The sequence below is a fragment of the Aulonocara stuartgranti genome (assembly GCF_965226115.1).
Source record: "Aulonocara stuartgranti genome assembly, chromosome: 23".
Lineage (NCBI taxonomy): Eukaryota > Metazoa > Chordata > Actinopteri > Cichliformes > Cichlidae > Aulonocara > Aulonocara stuartgranti.
In genome coordinates, this window is record NC_138958.1 from 40081970 (window position 1) to 40095617 (window position 13648).

Genomic DNA, 13648 nt, shown 5'->3' on the forward strand with positions numbered 1-13648 from the left:
GTGGCCTGGGTCTCTGGTCTCTCGCAGGGACGGGCTGGAGGCTGCGATGTGCCCGATCCAGTGTCGGAGCAGTATCCAGAGCCAAAACCTCCTTTAGTAGCTGGGCCACAGAGGTGACAGGGCAGTCTCAAAGTGCTCCCTCACGCCAAGTATTCGAATGTTGCATCTGCGCTGTCTCCCCTCAAGGTCTTCGGTCTTGTCCGAAAGAGCTGACACAACTTCTTTCAGATCGTGAACTTGCTTCTCCAAGTCCACAACCCGGTCCGAATACGTGTTTGCATCTTCTTCCAGGCTAGTTAGCCGGCTATGGTGGTCAGTGCAGGTAGTAGCTAGAGCATCAATCTTAGCACAAAGTTCAGTCCGCACTTCATCTATTTGGTCAGAAACATTGCTGCGAAGCGAATCGATCAGCTCATTAAGAGCTTGGCACTTGGTCTCGACTTTTGCTTCCAGCGTAGAAATTTTGGCGACTACGTTCTTCTCCGAGTTAGCTATGGCAGCCATTAGCGCGGCCGTGTCCGGGAATGTAGCGTTGCTATCAGTTGCCTTGGCTCCATCAGTCTTTCTATTGTGTTTGGATCCTGACATTGTTGCAAACTTCCCTTAGGTGATGCGCACGTTTGCAGTGATAACTCAGCTAACGACAGATAACGCGTTAGTGCCCAATGTCGCAGTATTTATTTGAAAAAATAGCGTATCCCCACAGAGCAACTCAGCCACGCGTCTTTACATGTCGCTGCTCCTACGTCACCCCTGCAGCTTGTGTTTTAACTGGCACTCGAAGGTTTGAGCACATCTCCCCTAATTTAGCTTCACTTCACTGGCTGCCCATTTCTTTTGGCATTCATTTTAAAATTCTTTTATTTGCCTTTAAAGCTCTCCATGACCTAGCTGCATCTTAACTCTCTGAGCTGCCACAGTCTTATAAACCCACCCGCTGTCTCAGGTCAGCTGATCAGCTGTTCCTGAATGTTCCCAGGACTGAGCGCAAACTTAGAGGACATCGTGCTTTTGCTGTAGCATCTCTGAAACTGTGACACGATCTGCCTTTAGAGATTAGACAGGCTTCTTCTCTGCCTGTTCTTAAATCACTCCTGAAAACTCATCTCTTCACCCTGACCTTTGACACCTTGTAAGATGTTGGTTTTTAGTTTGAGTTTTTTAGTTTATTTTTGCTGTTTTATCTTGTTTTTAAATATAGGGCTGTTTAAAATTTTTATGTATTATGTGTTTTATTTTTTTACTGTTATGTTTATTCTATTGTTCTTAACTCATTTACTGTACAGCACTTTGGTCTTGTCCTGGGTTTTTTAAAGTGCTTTCTCAATAAAGATGGATTGGATTGGACTGGAAGATAAACACTTTAGTTTGCAGTACTGTGGTGAGTTCACAGTAAAGCACTGTGTTGGACTGGCGCACAGTGATTGTGGCGTTCATGGTCAGTGTTAGGTTACCTCAAGTACAGTGGATTCATTTGCATTTAAGCTGATGATGCTTAGATTAAGTCATCAAATTTCACCTTTATATCAGCTGTATAAGACAATTCTCAGGATACTGTTAGTGTAGGAAATGGAAAGACAACCAAGATATCTGTGAAACGTCTGCTTACATCTTGAATTCAGCTCCGGCGTATGTGGTAAGTTGTTAATGAGTGACTTTAATTTATTCTTTCTTCAGATGTGGCTATACACTCTACTGAGAATAAGCATACTGTCATGATATGAGTGGATCTTCAAAATAGACATCAAAATAGTTCATGGAGAAAATAAGTAGAAAAAGTAAAGATCTTCTTAGGAATAATACTGTTTGGATAATTATAACCATCATAAGCAACCGAATCATCTCAACATGTATTTGCTCAAAAATTTATTTATTACTACAAACACTTATTTAAATTTAAACACAAGGAAAATCAACAGTTTCTAGAACTCCAACAGGGGCAGGACTTGGAGGTACTGGGATTTCAGGAGGCAGCAAAATGGTATACTGGTCAGTGTCATTATTATTGACCGGTGATGGTGGATGGCCTTGGGGGGAGCTGAGAGGTAACTCAGACCTCTTATCTTCAGGACACGTAAAGAAAACATACTTCTTTTCAGCAGCTGGAGACTTAGAGACATCCCAAGTCATCAGCCTCATGCGTTTAGGCTGAGGCAAAGGTTCCTCTTCATCCTCCACAGAAAAAACGCTTGAATATCTGCGCTTTCTGCCCAGACCTAACTCTGCAGTGGGTGGAGGTGTCAGAGGCAGAGGAGACATTAAAAAGGCCAAATCATCATCCAGGGATGAACAATCATATTTAAAATCTGGATGCATGATCTTGTTTGTGTCCTTTGAATGAAAGCTGGCATCAGCAGGTGGAGGACTTGAAGAAACTGGAACATCAGAACTCATCAGCCTCATGCGTTTAGGCATCAAATGTTCCTCTTCATCCTCCACAGAAAAAACAGCAGAATATCTGCGCTTTCTGCAGAGACGTAACTCTGCAGTGGGTGGAGGTCTCGGAGGCAGAGGAACATCAGTAGGACACATGAAATACGCCACTTCATCATCCAGGGATGAACGATCATTTTTCAAATCTGGGTGAATGATCTTGTTTGTGTCCTTTGAATGAAAGCTGTCATCAGCAGGTGGAGGACTTGAAGAAACTGGAACATCAGAACTCATCAGCCTCATGCGTTTAGGCATCAAATGTTCCTCTTCATCCTCCACAGAAAAAACAGCAGAATATCTGCGCTTTCTGCAGAGACGTAACTCTGCAGTGGGTGGAGGTCTCGGAGGCAGAGGAACATCAGCAGGACACATGAAAAACGCCACTTCATCATCCAGGGATGAACGATCACTTTTCAAATCTGGATGCATGATCTTGTTTGTGTCCTTTGAATGAAAGCTGGCATCAGCAGGTGGTGGACTTGGGAGCTCACGTGCAGGTGCGCTGATAGGTCTGAACATGAAAGCGGGAACTTCATTGTCCAGAGCACAACGGTCTCCACTGGATGAGTGTGGGAGCTTCTCCTTTGCCTGTGGAGGAGGCAGACTTTGAGCCAAAGGGATCTTGTGTTGCAGAGGAACATTCAAGTCATCTGACGTTTTGCTCTGTTACATATTATTATTGTTGTTGTTGGATTTTTCTTTAAAAATTCACACGATTGAATGTTTAGAAACAGACACAGTGAAGGGTAACTTACCACAGCTCGAGCCATTTTAGGCGTCTGTCAAGGCAAAGACGCAGGATTTGGTTTCTCTGTGTAAGATTACAGGACAGTTGTCAGTTTCATTTTCAAGTCAGTTGGATAAATTCATATCAAACTTCTCAAACTGTATCATTAAAGCATTGTTTAGGTGGACAAATATGAAAGATATGAAGATAAAAACAGTAACAGCTGGCAATCAAGGGAAAACAACCTTACGAAAAAGGTCTTAATCATTATTGTTTAAAAGTAAATCTTTCAGTCCTTACTTCAGTGATTGTTTGAAGTCTCTGTGCTTGTTGTCAGTCGCAGATTTGTGTAAAATAGTTGCAGTTTGTGAATAAAGTTTGCAGGAGCTCCAAAGTTTGTCTGTTCAGTACCAAAGTAATGAGGAGACTGAGTGCAGGTTTGGAATCCTCAGTGACAGAAGAATGCAGCAATGTTTGAATTTGAATTTGTTATTGTTTTATTAACAACAACTACCAGGATCATGCCATAGCAACACAGTGATGCCCAGTCAAATGTCAGGTACAAGGGATAGCCCACATACACATCCAACAGCACAGTAAAGCAATGGGCACCAATGCCACCAGTCAGGCCTTAAAAATACCTGAGTTATATAACAGCACACTGACAGTGTCTCATCCAAAAATATAAAATGTATAAATACAGTTAATATCATTTTCATTTAAATTTTATTTAATTCTCTTCATATAGTGCCAAACAGATGTCTCAAGTCGTCACTGTTACAACATAGATAAACATAAACATGAAATCCATTATTTAATTCTCTTCCATTCACTCCAGTTCAATTCAATTTAATCATTACACATTATTACACACAGGAATTATTACACAAATAGGGTTTTCATTTATTTAACCCAAAAATTATATTTACAAAGGTCATAAATGTTGAGCTTATAAAAGAGGTCAAAGAAACAAAACTGAAGTCAGGCAAAACTGCAACTTAACAAACCAGCTGGCTGCCTTAACTGACCTCCACATGAAATGACACATAAGGGTATATGTAATGGCTGATCAGACCACTATGACACACGAGGGGTAACTAAACAAAACACAATTGTAAACAGCAAACAATGCAGTATAGTCTGGTTTGTTAATAAACTAAACACCAAAGAAGGAAATCAAAACTACTAAACCCTAAACTCAAATATTTAATTAAGTACAACTACTTTGTTTTTAATTAAAGAAAACACACATTCTCCCTTCAGCAGGAAGTGGTGGTGCGGTCCAATTATCCCTCTTTGCATTCAATGGTTTCAAACCCTGGCTTCCATCTTTTGTCCAGCAACTCCCAGGGATGATGGCGGGTAAGAAATAAAAGACAAAAGTTAGTCAAAAATCAAAGTAATGAACTGGTATGAATACATAAGTAAACTAAATGTGCAATGTTACAAATAGAAGAAATGTATCCAAACCAATCAATAAAGTTCCTGGAAACTATAGTGTGTTACTGTTTTCAAATGAAGAAATAAAAATATAGTTACCACCTTTAGAGTGTGGCCAAGGGTTTGGCCATCACAAGCTTGACAATGGGAAATGGAACACACAGACATACAACACATGACAGACTGGGAAGGCGCGAAACACACAAGGCAAACGGGAACAGATAAGGAAGACGAAGACACCGACATAACTTAAACATTCAACATAGAGGACAAGACAAACTAGACAAAAGACAAGACTAACTAGTAGAATAACACTCAACTAAACCCTAAATAAATACTAACACAAAAACTTTACATTATTGTAATCTAACAATGCAAACTAAACTCGAAACATTGGGTCAGAGACCCAGTCCCTGACAGTTATGTGACAAATATAATATTAATATATTTAATATAATTATTAAATATGATATGATATAAATGCCCAACCTCTTTTATTAGTTGACCTGAGGGTGTTTAGGTCTACCCAACCAGGATCATGCCATAGTTATTTCACAGTCACTGAGATTGAAGATGTGGGTTTTCCTTTTTTTTCCCCCCTTTTTTTCTGCTTCACCAACCATCTCGTGACGTTCGGAGTCAGACACGGTCACGTTAAAGCCTCTGCTGTTCACTGTGGTGTTGCAGATTTGGCAGAAGTTGCATTATCTGAAGGTCAAACACATCAACCTCACGACATTTGCAGCAGGCCATTGGAGCGCACGAGGAGCTGGTTTTACTCATCAAAGAGCTAAAATGTCGAAACCCCCCCAGAAATCTGTGACTGTAAGGAGGGGAAAGCAGACGACTGTTCAATCTGTGCTGTGGAGACTGGGACCACCTTGGACATGTAATCTCCATTAAATGGTTCAGTGTCTTTGTTTACCACTTGAGGGGTGTTTAGTTTAGTGTTTTTGTATTTGCATCTTACTTTTATTTTGTCTTCAATTTTCAGCTGCACTTTAATTCATCTTTAAAATAATTATTATAGTTAGTAGAAAGCTGAAACAGACCATTGCTTCTTGCAGGAAAGGGTTTCATTAGATTGATTCTGCTACTTGCTACAAAGCATTGACTATGGCTACAGTATAGTCTCCAGTGAGTCTTACACAATAATATTTATTCTACTGTTTGTCATAAAATCTTATGCATAATGCATGTCAGCCTTGAGGTTTGAGTGCATAACACACACGATAAGCCATTTCATTGATTAATGCACTGATAATCTGCATATTAAGGAAGCTACATGTGTTGCCCTGTTGCCACAATCTGGGACTGCCCCTTGTGGTAAAAGGACTCTAAGATGATTTTTTTAAAGGTGCCTGTCAGCATCACAGATTGCCATTTACATCATTTTCAGCTTAGAAACCACGTCTAAATATGCTTGCATATCCATCCATATCTTGCATATCCATGTGTTTGTGTGTAGGGGGGGTGGAGAAACAAGATCCTGCTGTAGTTTTTCATTCCGTTGTACCAGGAATGTGTAAACAGACTACTTCTGGGATTGTGCATCTTCTCTAAAGACGCATCTCTGCCTCAACCTGTTTGTCACTGTGTCTCTGACAGATCCTCCACACTGTTGGCTCACTGTTGCTCCTTTAACCTGAGTTATCTTTCACACAATGCCTCTCTCTCTGTCTCTCCTCTTTCCTTCTCCACCACTTCTCACTCACACGCTGGCTTTCACCCCCCCCTCCCCATCCACCCTATCCACCCTTGCCTTAAATAGAGGACTGTAGCTAGGGTTCAGTTCAGTAGCAGTGGAGTGAGTCCCTTTGTGTTTGTCAAGAGCAGTTTGACAGCAGATCTTATCCTCTGCGCTGTTCTCCTCACTGTAGAAAAGGTGGCTGAACTGCTCTCAGTGGACCGCAAGGGTCAGATAGTTCAAGCTCAACCTCGGAGACACAATGTCAAGCTCAGTCCAGGTCCTTCCAAGTGGAAAGCTCTTTTTCGAACATTGCTTCCTCTGGAGGTCATCAACCCAAGCGCTGGGAAGCTAGTCATCTGTGTAAAAGGCTTGAGCTACATTTATAAAGCATCAGAAAAAAAATGACAAAGAATCCGTGACACAAGCAAACCACAACTCAGCACAGAAACTGTAGGCGGGGCTGTTTGCTCAAGTACCACAGTGAGGGAGCAGGTTGAAAACTTCATGAATGAAAAGTTCCCTTTTTTCCCTGCAGACTAGCGTCAGCAAGGAAGCCTCTGGACCAGATGTTTTAACCAAAAAAATAAAAAAAACTTGGCACGCTTGTCTTTTCAGGGAGAAATTCTGCATGTAAATATCCTGTATTTGTATATTTGCATGTGATTTTTAACTGAGTGTTGGTTCTGACAGAAGTGCTTGCCTCTTTAAAAACAGGCTCATAGTCATCAGGTGCTGTAAGTATATAATTTGGAGTAAGCACCTTGCTGAAAAGCAAAGTAGATGCTTGCCAGACTAAATCCACTATATGAAGAGGCTGTCTTGGTTGCCAGTCCTGCCACCCAATAGATCACGGGTGATTTGTGAGTATTAAAGGTAGCAAAGGTCATCTGCCAGTGAGCACAAGGCAAAGAACAAACTCACAAAGCACAGTCCTTCAGTGAACGCTGCATTCAGCAGACCCAAAAGCTTTATTGATCGCCCTTAGTACTAATGAGATCGGATGTAGCACTCCTAACACCACCAATATTCTCTTCTCACTAAATCAACGGATTTAGATTGGCATACACATCCGTCTTATCCCCGCCTGTTACAATCCATACGTGTCAGGCAGCCTCTGGCAAACAAAGAAGAATAAAGGAGAATGAGAGAAAAGGTAGGATTTAATAAAAGAAAAGACACCTAAAGGACTTATAGGACTCCAGCTGAGGGCTGTATGCGCGGGTCCCCACAAAAGGGGGAGAGAGATGAGGTTTGTGATGGGCAGGCCATCACATCCACCGGAGGACAAAAGAGCGGGGTGACAAGCTGCCGGTGGACAGAAGGTCCATTTCCACTCGTACAAAGGGACCGGGGAGATGAAGCAGATTAGCAGCTCTTTATGCCCATTGTGAAGGTTCTAAATGATAAGATTTACCCCTTTTTCATCCTCTGCTCCATGTGTGCGTGTGTGAGTGTGAGCCCCAACCAAAATATCACTTCACATCTTTTTTGCTTTCTTTTGCAGAGTCCATCAGGAAATCCTTTTTTTCTGCGTTCATATGGGGGTACACACACACACACACACACACACACACACACACACACACACACACACAGGCCCTTATTCTTAAGAGTCTTCTATTCATCCCCATAGGAAGGTCACAAGAGCCAGGTGGATGTTTAGGGACTCCTCCACTTTTTATTAAATTCTGAATATATGGTTGGAGGAGAAAGACTCTTTACTTTGACCCTCTCATCACCACAAGATGTTGCTCCTTTTTAAAGTATTAAAGTTTCACAATATTCTTTTAGTCATAATGCCATCAGTCACCCAGTATCTCCCACAAAGTGTTTTTTCACCCTATGTGAGCATCATCATCGAAGTTTTGAACACTTGATGATGCGAGCTTCCTGATTATACCTTTGTATTTAGTGCCATCTACTGACCACCCTGTAACATTGCAGGAAATCATTCAAATCTTTGTAATGTGAGACACGCTCAGCATCTGGAAACCATGAAACAGAGTTTCTAATAAAGGTTACTCTCCTATCCAAGTCACATACTGAAAAATCAAAAACTGTTGCTATTTTGGTGTTTTGTTTGTTTATTTGTTTTCACTTAGTGTGTCATTTTCACGTCGACCAATCATGTCATAGTTTTCAATAATGTACGAACCACTGAGCATGAACTCCAAGAACGCTCTCACTTTAGAAAGGCTCAGGGGAGACTTCTGCTGCTGTCTAATACAGCAAATATGATGATCTCTGTGTAAAGACTCCTGCAAACAGCTGTAAGCAACAGACAAAACTTCGGCTCTTGCTCGTGATTTGTCATGAATGTGTCAACATTCGGGCTTAACTTGTAAGAAAGAAATGAGTAAGACTCCTTGAGTACCATTGCCCAGGCTGTCCTGTAATTCACAGAATATGTTTTTGTTTTTTATGTGGGGCCACTGTAAAAAGTACATTAAAATGTTTAAAAAAAAAGAAAGAAACCTGAAATTTCCAGATAGTGAAAAAACTTTTCTTAACTGTTTTACTTGTGTTTTAATTGTGTTGGCATATTAAGAATAGTCATGGGGGGAGGTCTTTATCAGTAGAAAAAGCTGTAAAGCTTATAAAAATACAGTCAAATTTCCAAAATTTATGCCCTCTTTCATATTTTTCAAAGCTGTCCAGTGGGCCAGATTGGAGTCTTTGTCAGGCCGGGCCAAGACTGGGCCTTATGTTTCCCATCCCTGCTCTACACTGTAAAAGGATGCATTAGAGGGAAACGATTTTTTATCCCTCTTGGATTGTGGTGACAGAAATATTGCTTGTAATGTTGCTTTTTTCAGTTGCAGCTCATAAGCCTTTGTTATGACTGCTGGTTATGACTACACGATTCATGATAGTTTTGTCTGTGTCAAGGCTCTTCCTCTGTGGCAGGTTCAGAGGGATGGCATGGCAGCATAGACACTCACTATTTTTACAAGGTTACCTACTGATTCTCTACTTTGTTGCTGCCTTTCAGTGCAGACATTTATCTAACAAGGTCACATGATAAGATTATGTTGCAACTGCTTTCATTACTCACTGCACATGTAACCTGGCATAATATAAGAACGCAAGAGCTTGCATCTTTGGAGCAATCTGTCTTGTAATTTTATTTCTTTCATTTCCAGGTGTGTCTCATCACCTCCTAAGTTTTTTGATTTGTATCTCCTGGTACAGTCCAATGGTGGTGATCAATCGGAGACCAGTGTGAACAGGGGTGAATGCTCTTATTTGCTCATTTTTTAAAAATCCCCAAAAAATAGAGTGAAGACTTTTACTAAAAGGATTTGGTCAAAATATGCAAACTACAGTAGCACTCCTAGCCTTTTAAGATTATCAGGTAAGCTAGGTTTGTTTGTCAAATTGATCTGAAAGTACACACCTATATGCATCATAATAATGAAATCTGTCAGTGTGTGTTTAAATGGTCTTAATTGGTCAAATGTTCTTTATTAAAGGCCTTTATAAAAGTGTCCCCTGTGGAGCCACTCGTCAAAGCTGGTGCAACCTGTCTTATGTATGAAGTATCAGCCCAACAAAGCAAATCAAAGTGTGATGCAAAATAAGCACGTTGGAGCCTTTTTTACTGAGTCATTGCTCTGTCTGACTTTCAGGTCCTAAATCCCTGTTAACCAATCAAATCAGAGGACAGGACCTTTTCCCTGAACACTGAGTTCCAAGCCTTAAGTGAAACCTGAAGGTTACATAACTTTAAGCATGACTTGTAGTTTATGAGTTGTTGTTTTTCTACTGTTTGATTTTTCCCATGCTCATAATGCTTTTACTGTCCCATATTGCACATCACACACATTATGAGCATTGCATTAACATCTGTCCTCTGTTAACACGCGGTTTAACTGCTGTTCTGTATCTATACAGATCTGTGCGTGAATGTCTCTGAACCCCTGAGGTGCTGTTGTTCCTGTAGCTAATGCGCCTGCTTTTCTGCTCTTCTGGTCTCAAAGCTCCGGGCTTGCCAAGGAGACGAAGACGAGCGGGAGATATGTAGCAGACAGATAACAGTGGACAGATGCCAAGTTAATTGTATTTTCATTGCTGCTTTACTCTGTCTAATGCAGTTTTAAGCACTAATACGTTTGTGACAGGGCCTGTTGGGAAGATCAGAAGAGAACTAGTCTACCTGGCAGGGTTTTTGGGAGAAGGTACCTCTGATTGTTCCCTACAGTTTGGCAAACGTGTGATTATTCATGCAGTTGAGGCAGAGTTAAGAAGATAAATCACTCCACCAACTGGCTGGTTCAAGTGAATCTGTTAGCCCATCTGCACACCCTTTCTCTGTGCTGGTATCTGGGATGTAAAACTGGGGATGTACTAGAAGGCAGTGGCCATGGTACCTCTTCCAATAATGGCTAAGATGGCCTGGAACAGGATAATACATTAGTGTGAATGACAGAAGCACCTTGTGCTGGGAGTTAATGGCAGTTGCATTGACTATCATGGCATGTGTGAAGGAGGCTGGAAGCTAAATGATGAACAGACGAAGAAGCTGTCTTCATGTCAGTCAACCCAAGGGCCTTTTGTAAAAGAAATCTTATTTAGGAGCAGTTTCTGTAACAGCCACAAGGACGGCAGCAGACTCTGACTCAAGAAGATGGGAGGTGTCAGTGAAATTCAGGAAGATAGGGAAGGTCAGGTGACTCAAACCTGTCCGACTTTGTTTGTAGGCTGTGATTCAGAAACAATTTGTAGAGCAGGAAGTACATTCTTTGATTCAGGAAGAGATAAAACTGCAGCTGATTTAGAAACAGTCTTTGTGACGGGGGCCTGGGGCTGGTGTTGAGGCAGAGACTCAGGAACAGACCGAACAGACTCAACGTGGTGCCATTAAAAGGCAGTGCCAAGTGCAAAATGAGAAAGGCAGACAAGTTAGCCATTCTTAGACTTGTTTAAAAACTTAGGCGGAAATGTCATTCACTGTATTGTTTACTGCAAAGTCATCATGTGACACACTGAAAAGCAGTGTACAGCAGCTGTGCAGGACAAAGATTCAACAAGACTATAATGCGATGTGGTAGAAAAATAACAGAAGAAGAAAAAAAACATATTCTGTCTTAAAATGTCATCTTTGTTGTTTAAAATAAAATTGAAAATACAGAAAAAATGTTTGTAGCACAGATTGTCAGATGTATTGGTGTTTACTAAAGTGCTGTGATTTTTTTTTTTCGAATACAGAGCCATCTGTTATTGATATGGAAAACATGTTCAAACTTTCTGAAGAACAAGAGGAGCATTGTTAACAGACAAGCAATGTTTTTATTTGTTCCTTTGTGAAGGATTCAAGATGAAGTACATGCGGGGAATCTCACCTTTAACAGGGAAAATGAAGCATTTTTGCATTTTGATATTGTTTTAAGGCAAGGCGACTCTGAACGAACAGTGCAGGTGTTTGTTCTGCTCTTCCAGGGCAAACAGTTGCACACTAATGCACCCCCATACCATCAGAGACACTGATAACAAGCCGGATGGTCCCTCTCCATCCATATTTTTTAAAAGGAAATTCACATCACATTTGTCTGACACAGAACACATTTCCACTTTGCCTCACTCCATATTAAATGAGCATTAGGCTGGAGTAGATGGCTCCCTTTCTGGATCATATCTTCCGATGATCTTCTGAGCATTTGTTGATGTTCGCAAACAGAGCGTTCCTGAGCCCATGCAGCGATTTCCATGACAGAATTCCTGTTTTTAATGCAGTGCTGTCTGAGGGCCCAAAGATCACAGATACAACACTGATTTTTGACCCTGTCCTGTGCACACAGAGATTTCTCCTGATTGTTTTCTGAATGCTTTGCTGATATCGTTCACTGTAGATAGTAAGATATACAAAGTCTTTGCAATTTTACATTGAGGAGCATGCAGAATACTAAACCTCTGCCTGTCTCTAGCATCTCTTTGTGCCCATTCTGAAGGCTCCATTTGATAAGATTTACCTCTTTTTCATCCCCTCGGCCATCCTTTTTCTGTTCTGTGTATGGCTGCACAAGTATAAGCTATCACAAGCTCTTTCTTTTGCACACTCCATCAGGATATGCTCCATATTTTTTCATCATTTCTCTGCAGATGTATTGAAAGTTTTATTTGGTGTCATGTGGACTGTTTCCTTTTGAGACTTTTCTTTTTTGCTGGACCCTGTAAGCTTTTCAGACCACCTTAAACTACACTTTCAAGTGAAATAAACACACTTGTTGCTGCTGCATGTTGATATTAATAATGTGGCACGTATTGCTATTACGTGCCGTTTCCAGGGTCAGCTCATCCTCGCCACAGTACTCATGAAAGCTCTTTTTGTACAAGACAAGGAGTAGTTTGTGAATTTTCTCATACTATAGCTATATTATTCTCAGAGATGTACATTTTCGTAGTAACTTTCTGTGTTTGAATCATTACACATAAGCTAAACCTAATGAGGAATTTCTACATTTCTTATCAATTTTGATTTTAGTTTAGTTTAGTCTTATAAACAGTTTTTTTAAAATGTGGTTTATTTTTAATTTCAGGTTCATTTTGTTTTGTTTTGGTTAAAAATTGTATAATAGCTTTCTTTATTACATACATGTTGTGCATTTCGAAGAAGTACAACTGTACTGAAAAAAGGTTTTTCATTTTATTTTCACATTTTTAGACAGAACTTTAGGGATCAAACTCATCCTAAATTGTGGTTATGAGCCACATACAGTCCACTTGAATCTTAAATGGGCCAGACCAGAGAAATTCCCCTATGTCACTGTACAGAAGTTTAAATACTAATTTAATCCCAGAGATAGTCTTGATATAAGACAAGGAAGTGCAATTTCAGCATTTTTTTCTACACTTAAGATTGAGAAATGCTGATGTAGTAAATTAAAAAAACAACATTGTATTTAAAAAAAATCAATCAATCAAAATAAAGAAAAAGTTCTGGTAGCTCACTGTCCAGACTGTCCTGTAATATTAAAACTGAAAGTTTTAGTTAATTAAAAGGAAATGTCCTTTTTAAACTATTATTATTATTATTATTATTATTATTATTGACACGTTACACAGTGAAAAAACACTTTCATTTTTTAGCATTTATTTGCTTATCTGTAACTTAATTATGTTGATGTAGTATGAATGGTCATAGGAGAAGACTGTATCAGTGGTAAAGGTGTGAAACCTATGAAAATACTGGGCACAGTGCAAAATTTATGCCCTTCACACTTTCCAGAGCAATCCAGTGTGACGTTTGACACCCTTGCTGTAGCCTTTTAATACTTGCTAATTACTTGAATATCTCAAAATATCATTTTAAGCTGCTTGATACAGGTTAAGCCTGTCGTTCCCCTGTTGGTCTGCATGTT

The 13648-nt window shown here is 40.2% G+C and overlaps 1 protein-coding gene across 1 annotated transcript; it reads right to left on the minus strand.

The window, feature by feature from the left end:
* Window positions 1-1896: 1896 nt before the first annotated feature.
* On the minus strand, window positions 1897-3247 carry LOC309701270 (uncharacterized protein; the record flags this gene model as incomplete). Its single annotated transcript, XM_082525362.1, has 2 exons — window positions 3189-3247; window positions 1897-3021 (listed from the first exon to the last, which is right to left on the minus strand). The coding sequence occupies exons 1-2, from the start codon at window positions 3201-3203 to the stop codon at window positions 1897-1899; spliced, it is 1140 nt and encodes a 379-aa protein (XP_082381488.1). The 5' UTR covers window positions 3204-3247.
* Window positions 3248-13648: the final 10401 nt, after the last annotated feature.